The sequence below is a fragment of the Carassius auratus genome, chromosome 12 (assembly GCF_003368295.1).
Source record: "Carassius auratus strain Wakin chromosome 12, ASM336829v1, whole genome shotgun sequence".
Taxonomy (NCBI): Eukaryota; Metazoa; Chordata; class Actinopteri; order Cypriniformes; family Cyprinidae; genus Carassius; species Carassius auratus.
This window is the reverse complement of record NC_039254.1, coordinates 1,432,258-1,444,455: the sequence shown is the minus strand read 5'-3', so window position 1 is coordinate 1,444,455 and position 12,198 is coordinate 1,432,258. Positions and strand designations below refer to the sequence as shown.

Sequence of the window (12,198 nt, the reverse complement as noted above, 5' to 3'; positions counted from 1 at the left end):
TAGTGATTTCAGATTAATGCAGTTTATTACGCTTTTTGATTGAAACAATGGTTTTATGCTTTTTTACGTTTTACATTTCTGCTGTTTAGTTATTGTGCGTTTTATAACTGTTTTACTTATATTCTGCAAGCAACACGTTATTCCAATGGCAGATCCTAGCGTAAACAACTGACCCATTACTATGTGACAACATGCCCCGCTATCGTACGACCTGTATAGGCCTCTTTTTTTTCCCTCCGGGGATTAGCGGTAAAAAGGTTCGGTAGGTTTTATTTGATTTTATTTGATTATCAAATTATTAAAATAATTATTAATTATATATTAAAAGTTTGACCATTAGCCACTTATGCATAACTGAATTATTTTAGTATTATGATTATCAATTTATTCTTCTTCTTTTTTTTCTTTTTTTTTTTTTTTTTTTTTTTTTAATAAGTAGGCTTCCCTTGTTTTTAATCTTTAGGTTTTTTGTTTTGTTTTTTTTTTGGTTCAGCATGAAACTCAAATGCTTATCACACGAATGACCTCGACGTCAGATTGATGCATATTGGATGAAGTTAATTGAGGAGAAGTGTGACAGTGGGAGGGGTTGCCAACCAGCAGCTCTTTCACTGCATGCGCCCTGGACATGTTAAATACCCCTCCCCTGACGCGCACTCGGGCACTCTCGAGTAAATCCTCGGAGACGAGCACACCCAGCGGGTCTGTTCGGAGAAACTCATGTTTCTAGAGGGAGAGCGGATTATGAACGCGTTCGGGCAGCAGCCGTCGAGCCAGCAGACCAGTCCTCTCCAGCACCACAACGCGCAGGACATCCTGGACATGACCGTGTACTGCGACACCAACTTCAGCATGTACCAACAGAACCTCCATCACCACCACCATCACGCGCAGAGGCCACCTGCGCATCCTTCCAGCTACGGCCTGGGCGAATACACCTCAGCCACAGCCAACCCTTACCTGTGGATGAACAGCCCGGGTATCACCTCATCCCCCTACCTCTCAAGCCCGAACGGAGGCTCTTACATTCAGCCAGGATTTGGGTCGAACCAGCGGCAGTTTCTTCCTCCTCCCACGGGCTTCGGAAGCGCGGATCTCGGCTGGCTGTCCATTTCAAGTCAGCAAGAACTTTTCAAGATGGTCAGACCGCCTTATTCCTATTCAGCGCTGATTGCGATGGCTATTCAGAACACGCAGGATAAGAAACTGACGCTCAGTCAGATTTATCAGTATGTGGCGGACAACTTTCCTTTTTATAAGAAAAGCAAAGCCGGATGGCAGAACTCCATAAGACACAATCTATCCTTGAACGATTGTTTCAAGAAAGTAGCGCGGGATGAGGACGACCCTGGTAAGTTTGAATGCTCTTTCTTTTTCAAGAATTCGAATTCGAGTTTGGCGCGCGTAATTACGCGCTAGGTTTTAGTGCAATACTAACTTGTTCCCTTTTTTTTAAGGAAAAGGAAATTACTGGACTTTGGACCCCAACTGCGAGAAAATGTTCGATAACGGCAACTTCAGAAGGAAGAGGAAGAGAAGAGCTGACGGAAACGCCAGTAGCCCGTCGGTAAAATCCGAGGACGCGCTCAAATTGTCGGACACGGCGAGTCTAATGAGCGCGTCCCCGCAGAGCCTCCAGAACTCTCCGACCTCAAGCGATCCCAAATCTTCCCCCTCACCGTCCGCAGAGCACACCCCGTGTTTTAACAATTTCATCGGTAACATGAACTCAATAATAACTGGAAACGGCAACGGGATCAGAAGCAGAGACGTCAGTTCTGGACACTTGGGGGATTTTACGCACGGCATGTCTGGACATGAAACTGCCTCTTCATCAGAACCAGCACATCTCAGCACCAACAGACTGAACTACTACTCAGCATCCCATAACAACAGTGGCCTGGTCAACTCGCTCTCCAACCATTTCAGTGTCAATAACCTCATTTACAGCCGGGACGGAACAGAAGTTTAGAGTTTGTGAACCTCTAATGTGCTCTGTGAGTACATGGACAATACTTCATTTCTATACACGCTCACCTCAGTCGCACAGTTCATTTTAATTCAGACTCTCTGGTGTTTTGGGATGCATCAACAAGTGGATTTGCAACATTTATATTTATTCTGCAATGAATAAATGTAACCTTACACCTAACTGTGATACTTAACAAGTCAACATGTCTATTTCCTAGGCCACCATAACAAGTGCCTTCAGTTTTTTGTAGAACAAATGTAGATATATTTTATTTAAATGGAATGTTTTGGATTTGTAAATAAACGTGCATATATCTGAAGTTTCTGTATCATCGATTTCTGTTTATTTGCTGTTTATATGCATGATGATTTCCCATTATCTGCTCAATGGCACAACAAACAAACACATACCTAGTGCATCTCAGTGTGTTCCCACGCGATCAGCGGGTGGCCGCAGAGATGCACATAACTGTAACAGCAATTAAGACGTTTGCATGTTTATGTAGTTTGTTTACAGTAGCTTGCAATTATATATAGTTTGCTTTTGGATGGCTGCAATCAAACAGGCAGTTTACTGACAACTTTTAATTAGCTTTTGCACTAAAGTACAGTTTAGTTTTGAACAGTGGCATTGAAAGATCAGATTACACTTGACATTTTTAGTGCAAATGTGTTGATGTGTTCTTTCTGAAAGCCTAAATTTCAAGGTAATTTAACCAGCGCCCATCTTTTTCCCATAACAGCTCAACTCCAGCAAACATATTGAGTTGACAATTATTTATGAAAAGAATTTCAGGTTTAATCGAGCGTTTGAATTAATCCGTGCCCCTGCTGTGTCCTCTCCTCCTAATTGCTTTCTGCAAAAAGCCAGACACATTTAACTCTTCAGTGTCCTCATTATCTCAGGGAAGTTTTTCAGTCTGTTTATTTACTGTACAAGCTCCGGCATTGAATGGCACAGACTCAACTGGGTGATGGTGTAAATAGCCTTATATGATCAACCAGTTTATCTAGAGATTCAACTTCCCCTTCTACCATTAGCTCATGTCTACTCTGACCTGCATGAAAACAGTAGGTGAGACAGAGACATTTTCCGCTTGTCGCTTTGCATGCAGCTGATTTAGACAAGTCATCACAGCTTCATATCTGGAGAGTTCAAAAGTTCGGCTGTTTGTCTGGGAGACTTTTATTTACTCTCGACTCATTTAAAGGTGTATAAAAATCCCAAAGCTTGGTGAATGTTAACATTAGGTATGAAAACATTATTTCTGAATTTTCTCACTTTTTGTTTAAATGTTTAAAAAATAATTATTGGTTATAAATGTTAGAGGAAACATTATAGGAAAATCCCATTTAATTAGTTTGCAAAAAATTACTTTTTGGTCTGAAACATATCTTTAATGTTTAACAAGAGTTAGATAAACATCCAGAAATGTTTCAGAAAAGCATTCCATAAAGGATGCATAAATGCTGATTCTGAATGCTACCGAAGACACAATAAACGAAGAATGTTTTTATCATAATTTTGAGTGAACCTTGCCAAACATCAACCTTTAAAACAGGATCGAGTGACTCTAAGGTTGTTGAGTTGTTATATTGACCTTTGGAGATTAAAAAAAATGTATTATCGCATCATTTAAAGTTCTTCAGATTAACATTTCTGGGTTCTTTAAAGCACTTTAAATATGTTTTCTAACAAACAGACCAATTTTTGTATTTATAAAGGCTCCAGTGTCACATGAGACTGTAAAACCCCATTGTTTTACTTTTCATCTTGAGGAGTGAAGTTCACAAATTTATATGGTTTTTCAACTTTTTTTTTTTTTTTTTTTTTGGTTCCTGCTCATGGTCTTATTTCAAAGTCAATCTACTCCAGGTCCCATATAAAATAAATGAAATGAAAATAAACACACAGGCCTTACTGCAGTACAACTGAATTGGCTCCGTTGTCTGGGATAAAGCAGAACTGACAGGAGGTTCGTGTCCACGGTGCTGGAACACAAACGGATCTGGCATCACCAGAGACACCCTGCCGCTCTCTAGTGAAAACACAGAACAAATGAAAGCACTCAAAGCACATTTCCCCTCCGTGCGTCTTTGTTCTAACAAAGGACATTGTTGTTCCACTACTGCAGGATAGATTCTCATAGTGACAATATATCTGTGGTGAGAAGAATATGCAATTGAAATGGACATAAATGAGACCAAATGACATGCAATTAGCCTAATTAATTTATAAAACACTATAGGGTCGATTATTAATAAGAATGTCTAAGATGATCAAATATAAAAATGTTACTTTAACAGTCTTAGTTTAGACTATAAGTGCCTTCAATCCTAAGTTAAAAAATGTAGCCTACAATTCATGGGTTGTTATACGTTTTAGGGTCCATGGTTCTGTTTGTTTCAGTTCAGTGGTTCAGTGTTTCAGGAATATAGTATGGGTAGGGTTTGGTTTAGGGATCGGGATTGGGTTAAATCTATATTTTTTATAATAATGTTGTTCCAGGTTTAACAAAAGATGTTGATCCAGGAGCATGTCATTCTTGGCAAAATCTCGGCGACCAGATATATATATATATATATATATATATATATATATATATATATATATAGAGAGAGAGAGAGAGAGAGAGAGAGAGAGAGAGAGAGAGAGAGAGAGAGAGAGAGAGAGAGAGAGAGAGAGAGAGAGAGAGAGAGAGAGAGAGAGAGAGAGAGAGAGAGAGAGAGAGAGATAACGATATTAGCCTAAAGGTTTGTCATCATAGCTAGCTGTCACTTGTTGAAAATGACTTTATACCATTTATTATTTACAATATTGGTTGGCCAATTTATTAATTTATTGATGTTTTTTCATTTTTTATACTATTTTTATAACTTTTTAAAACCTCTGTTGGTGTTACAGGCATTTTGTCAATCATTCATTCATGCATAAATAAAAAAAAAAGATCTAAGTGCATTCAACAAATCTTGCCGATAAATGTCGGAGTATTGTTGGAATTCTTCATCTTCTTCTACTTTTTCTTCTATTTTTATAAATATCAACATAAGTAGTCAGAATTTAGGCCTATGCATAATTCTATTTTCTTGACCTTTACTATCATGTGGTAAATCTTGAATATTTTCGCTCACAGATGAACACTGATTTGCATGCTGAAGGTCCAGACTGACCGCGGGGCCCCTGGGGGCCCTCACCCTTCACCTTTCTCATATCCCAGGTGCCATACTCCCGTTTGTGAGGTGATGATGCCCTGGGGCAGGGATTGGCCAGCATGTCTCTCTGTGGGGGTCTCAATGGGTGCTGATGTTCTTCTGGTCCTCCTCCAGTGAGGAAAAACTATAATCATAGGGTTAAACTCCGCAAACAAAACTAGAGCTTCATCGTAACACGGACTGTTGAGACTTCAGTGCTAAGATTATTCTAATCTAATCCAATCTGATAATCTGATCTAATCTAATCTAATCCCGTTTTCCTTGAGCAGGAAGAGGAAATATCACTTTCTACTGACATCTGACACCTAATCCTTGCCCAAGAATCCCGGGAAAAGGACGTCATGTAAGGTGAGGGGTTTTGAAACCATGCATCGATTCATTCAAATCAATGCATTTGTCTATACAACGCTGGAAGGGTTTGGAAGATATTATTGTTTGTGTGGCTTCATGCTTTTTAATTTCCAAATAGTCCAGAGATCAGGTACTATGTGTGGGTTTGTAAAGATGAACCATGTTTGAGGAGTCATGTTACTGATAAGACTCGGCCTGGAGAAGTGCAGTCACTCAGCGACTCACAGATTGAGACCAAACTGATGAGTAACTGGAGGATAGTGTTGCACTCTGGGACGTGTGAAACACCAAAGCCATTAGTTATTCTGAATTAAACCTATTAACTTGCATTTATGGTAAGGCAATCAATTAAATGTACTAAATGCACTTGCATTCAAATATTTGGGCGCAACTACTCATTCTGACAACTTTAAGATTTTCTATATTTTAGAATAAAAAGGATTAATTTATTTCAGTGGAAAATTGGCCAAAAAGTGTGTGTGTGTGTGTGTGTGTGACATATCAGGACACGACTCTGTATAATGACATGGGTATGACACGGGTATTACAAGGAGAGGGTGACTTATGAGGACATAACCCATGTCCCCATTTTTCAAAACACTTATAAATTTTGAGAAAGTAAAAATGCACAAAGTTTCCTGTAAGGGTTAGGGTTAGGTGTAGGGTTGGTGTAGGGCCATAGAATATACAGTTTGTACAGTATAAAAACCATTACGCCTATGGGATGAACACACTTTTCACAAAAACAAAGGTGTGTGTGTGTGTGTATGTAGTTTTAGATTTTTTTATGCTTATTTAACACTATCGAATGACTTCATAATATTTATAGAGAGAGAGAAATAGCTTTAGATATTTTTGTACTTATTAAACACTTTGAATTACTTATATATAATGATGTTGTTGTAAAATTTATATAAACACTGTAATGCAATGTTTTATATAAACAAGTACAATTCTTAATAATAATTTTAAAAAAGTTTGATGATGAAATTCATACAATCTAAATCAAATAAGTGTATGTCATTAGATATAATACAATACGTCCTTTCTCATGTGTCCAACCTTTGGTACTGTATTTCAGCAGTCTAGAAATGTAGATTAGATGTAAATTAGCAGTTATACTAGACTAAAGTCAATCAATTTGATGTAGATGATAGCGTATTGGTAAAACCTTAATGTAACTATATTTTAATAATGATCTCATTGGAAAGACCTGACTTTTCTGTTTTATCTTGCATTTAAAGCATGAACATGATACCATTACTGCCCCGTCAGCTCTATCAAAACAGACCCATAACTTACAGTAGTGATGGTTCAGTCATCCTACGGTCTGTTCATCACTGTCAAACCCATAATACAGTAAATGTTGTGTCTGGATCCTGTGCAACGTGTCCCTTCTCGTAACCCAGCTTTATCACCAAACGAATGCGCGATATGAAACCGACTCCGTCTGACCTGGAGAACATGATAGTTCAGACACTTATTCTGTCTTCATCCGACCTGACGTTCAACATCTGCTTGTAGCAGTCAGCAGGAATTAGGAGGCTAATATCTCATACCGCTGCGAGATCTCTGGAGGAAGTTTAATGTTTAAGGCCGCAACACGCGACTGGGAACATTGGCTCCTCGCAGCTCTGTCAAAAACATGAAGCATACATTCGATATCTGAGGATAATGGTCATCTAATGGCATGACTCTGGTATGGTTTCATCAGACTCCTTGCTGGGTCCATAAAAGAGGTAATGTATGGGCTGATAATGGCGTGAGATCCAGAGAACGACCCATATGGATGCGTTTATATATCCAAACCTGTATAAGCGCTCTGAGCTGTCAGCACTTGACATGCAATATGATTTAGCCACTGTGTTGGGAATATTGGTGTGATGGGACTGATATATGGCTACTGGGAATTACTGCGTGCATCAGTGACTGGATGAAAAAATGGCTGTGAAAAGAAAGAAAGCAGTTTAATGCAGTTTCAAGGTATTTTCACACCCTCATGCTGAGCTCTGCAGCATTCTGCTGTTGAAAACGTTTTATTTTGTCGGATTGATTGTGCTTTTCTAGTTTTTAGTTGTGAGAGAACTCGTTCATTTGCCATATTTTGTGATGGGAACGTGATGTATTTAGTGAGGCATGATAGCCAAGACTGTTCATTTTCAGTGACACTTTATAATAAGGTCTTATTTGGTAACATCCCTTACGAAAGGAAAATATATTTACCAATATATTTCTTAAAATGTATTGTGATATATTGTAATATATTATTTTTCTTTTTTATTTTCTAATATTTTATATATTTGAATACATTTAATAGTATATTGATGATACATATATTATATAATATATTGCAAAATATACAAATGATTGCATATTATATATAATAAATATATATAAGAATATATGCCTAATATATTACATGATAATTTCCAATATACTGCAATATATTTTTGTTTCATTAGGGATTTGTTAACTAATTAAAGAAGTTCACCTTAAAATAAAAAATAGCGCACAGTTTTCTCTGACCAAGATGTTGATGAGTTTGTTTCTTCATGGGAACAGATCTAGTCCTTCGTGTTCCTTCATGCAAAAATCAGTGTGTTTGTAAAAGTTAATTAAAACTTACAATTTTCAACTTATGCATGATAAAATATGCAGATAAAGGGGTCATGACGTGAAAAACTAAATTTTACTTAGTGCAGACATCATTTATCTGTGGCTTGTGTCAGAATACATTGTGACCATTTATACAGCGCAAAAGATCTAAACTGGTGGTGAGATTAATTAAGGACCTGAGAAGTCAGTTCACTGAGACATCATTGTTCAATTATTGTTTGTGTATATTAGGGCAAATCTCATGCCACCTATCTACTAAACTAAAAATAATTCAGAAATTAAGCCTATATTGTTTTTATGAATATTTGAAAATATATGATGATTAAATTCTAAAGTGTTTCTATCTTGGTAGTATTTATTTAGATTTAATATGCTTTTTTATAATTAAAATAAAAGTTAATGCATTTATTTAAAAATCAGATTTATATAATAAATATGCTGTATTACAATAGTTATCTAATGAGAATGAAGATTTAATATGAGATAATATTTAAAAAGCCATGTAAAAAATGTTGTTACTTCTTAAATATGCTGATTTTATATATATATTAGAGCTAATAAGATAAATAATATATATATATATATATATATATATATATATATATATATATATATATATATATTAATTAAATATTAAATCGTATAACTATTAGTAAATTATAAATTAATAAAATATGATTACATTTAATATATTCAACTATGATTACATTAACTATGACAATTATTACATTTATATTAAATATGACTTTTTAACTGTAAGACTATAAAGACATTTCTGTAGAAATAGCATGTGGCGTTTAAATAAAAATGACAGAATACATACATAAATATGGCCATAATATAGCCTAAATATGTGTCAATGATCATATAGTCAGGAAAATTTGAGACATTTTTCTTTTTAAATATCACACAGATGTTTAGCTTGGCTTATCTAAATGGTGACATTGGATATATTTTCACAGTTTTTATATAAAACTAGCTCTAAATATTGCAGACTAACCCTAAGATATTTATTTATTTATTTTTCCTTATTTTTTTTTTTTTTACAGTTGCTGTATAATGAGCCTTTTTAAAATCTTTATTTTTATACTCATTTTACATATGAGGATGTCTCCCAAAATAGCGGGAGTTTGTCAGGTCCGTCTCACTCTGGGAACAAATTTGTCTCCAAAATATGTTTATGCAGGAATAGAAACACCCATAAATGTCATGTTTTCATTGTCTTAGCTGCATTGCAGTGCTCTTCCATACAGGTAGAAGACGACCTCCACCCCCAAACCATGCATCAGTCTGAGAGTGTTGTATCCTCTGCAGGCCTGGGTAAGCCTCAGATGACCCATTGCTGAGGGGTCTAAGTGACACCCTTTCTAAAGAGGCCAGACATGCCTCTACCACACCACACCCTTTGTGTTCGGGACTAATCCAGCCTGCACTTCAAGGCTGGGCCGGACTTCAGAGGAATCCGCTATCAATCTAAAGAAGAGAAGAAAGAGTGCCCCCCCAAGCCCCCCACTCCGTCAGTGAATTACTGTGATAAGGTGCTCATCCTCATAACACTCATTATTTTATATTTGGTGAAGATCCTCCTGTGGTCGACATCAAAGGGCTCGCTGAATTTCAGGAGGAACAAAAAACTGCTGATGAACAGATTTTGGAAGTGAACATGGTTCAAATTTTAAGAGAGTTTTTACACTGGACTAAAAGAACCAAAAGTGAATCAATTGAAAAAGAAATGGTTTGCATTCACATTGTTCTACTTTAGTTTACATATAAGCGCCTACAAAAAAATTGCATTATTATTTGATCAAAATGCAATAAAAATGTAATATCATTAAATATTAATACAGTATTGCATTTAAAACATTATATATAAATGCATTGTAAAATGCAATTAATTCCTGTGATGAAAAGCTGTATTTTCAGCATCATGATCCTTCAGATTCTTATTTGGTGCACACAAATATTTCTTATTATTGTCATTATTATTATTGATGAACAGAAAGTTCAAAGGATGTTCATTTAAAATAGCATTATAAATATCTTTATAGGCATTTTTACACAAATTGATGTGTCCTTGTTGAATAAAAATATTCATTATAAACAACTTATATATATATATATATATATATATATATCAATTGAATAACAATATGCTTATATAAATAAAATGAACAATTAAATGCAAAATATGGGTTAAATACACAATTTTGTGTGTGCCTATCTGTTGCGTGTTTTAATGGTTGTGAGGTATACACAAAACAACTTAATTTCCTGCAATTCTGGCCAGGATGTTGTCATGTGACCACATTCCATTGCCATGACATCATATCGGGTGAGAGACGGGTGATGCTGACAGCTCATCCCATGAACGTTTTAAATGGGCCATGCTCAGCTTTGATGAGCACCCTGTTTTTAGCAGAAGCGTAATGCGCCGGATGACACTCAGATCACAGACCGCAGTGAAAGACAGCAGACTTGAGTGTGAAGCTTTACCATCCTCGAGGAAGATCAGACACAGAGAGGGATGATGTTTGATGAGGAAGAGTAAGAGACAACTATAGCATTCCCAGCTGTTGTCTCAGAGAACCAGCTGGTGTTTGATTACCAACACGACTCCTCATAAAACGTCTCAAGCCAAACTAAAGAGATCTGGATTTGCAGCTCCTCATAATAGTTTATCAAAGAACCACTTGTTCCTAATAAACTAAGATAAGGTTACACTTTCTTTTCCAAACGGTCGTGCATCTCTACTGATAAAAATATGATGAGTAGGTTAACTGAATTTTTTTATTTGTTTTGTTGGATTGCTATCACATCAGCTACTGCAGTATTCCAAATCATATAGTATTTATATACCATTATAATACTTATCTGAATTTTATGTTTCAATATTTTTCAGTTTTATTTTTAGTCTTCTGACATTTTAATTATAATTTTTTATTTCAGTTTTGGTTCTAATTTATATTTTGGTAATTTTGTCATGTGATTTTCATTTTTATTAATTTAATATTTTTAGCTTTCATATTTACATTTTAGTTTTTAGTACTTATTTCAATTTTTGTCATTTAGTTATGTGCTTTTGTCCATTTATTACTTTATGTAGTTTAATAATTTTTTAGTACTTTAGTTTGTTTTGAACTTATTTATTGCCATGGCACAAATTATATTTCTATTTTTATTTTTTTTTTATGTGATATTTAGATTTATTTTATTTCAATTAATGAAAATTATTTATAATAATTTTAGTTTTAGATAACAATGCAGTCATAGATACAGGATACAATATTATGATATTGTGTGTACATCACATATTAGGTAAAATAGCATTTTTAATGACATTTTATCTATATATTTTTGGAACTGAGTGAAACATTTCTCATGTGTAAATTTTAGTATTTCTCTTAGAAGGCAGCCAAATTATGTTCACTATGTTTTGGCCTAGAACATATTAAGAAGTCAGATGTCTCTGTACATGTGTGTGTGTGTGTGTGTGTGTGTGTGTGTGTGTGTGTGTGTGTGTGTGTGTGTGTGTGTGTGTGTGTGTGTGTGTGTGTGTGTGTGTGTGTGTGTTTATGTCACTGAGGCCCAGCTGTGCTCTCGTTCCTTTGAGGCTGACATGGGAGAGATCTTTTAATGTCTTGTAGTTGTTTTAACCCCTGCTGCCTCTCAGCAGGTTAAGCCTTACCAAACATTCATCCTGCGGGTCAGCGACACCGTTGACAACGCACTTTAGTCTTTCTCTCGGCTCATCCCCACTGTGAGCTACCTGACAGGAACGGCAACGGTCAGAAACCAGCTCACAGACTTCAGCTCCAGCCACAGACCAGTTACACTGCTGCTCATTAAGACTGGTCAACAGGATATTTAATGACAGGTCTGTCCAAAGACAAGTCCAACAAAATGATAGATAGATAGATAGATAGATAGATAGATAGATAGATAGATAGATAGATAGATAGATAGATAGATAGATAGATAGATAGATAGATAGATAGATAGATAGATAGATAGATAGATAGATAGATCTCCTCACTTCTCATTTAAATC

At 35.8% G+C, this 12,198-nt stretch overlaps 1 protein-coding gene across 1 annotated transcript; it reads left to right on the top strand.

Moving 5' to 3' along the window:
• The first annotated feature begins 677 nt into the window (after nucleotides 1–677).
• Nucleotides 678–2,291, top strand: LOC113111394 (forkhead box protein I2-B-like). The gene is made up of 2 exons (XM_026276055.1): nucleotides 678–1,351; nucleotides 1,458–2,291. The coding sequence occupies exons 1-2, from the start codon at nucleotides 721–723 to the stop codon at nucleotides 1,970–1,972; spliced, it is 1,146 nt and encodes a 381-aa protein (XP_026131840.1). The 5' UTR covers nucleotides 678–720; the 3' UTR covers nucleotides 1,973–2,291.
• The last annotated feature ends 9,907 nt before the right edge of the window (nucleotides 2,292–12,198 follow it).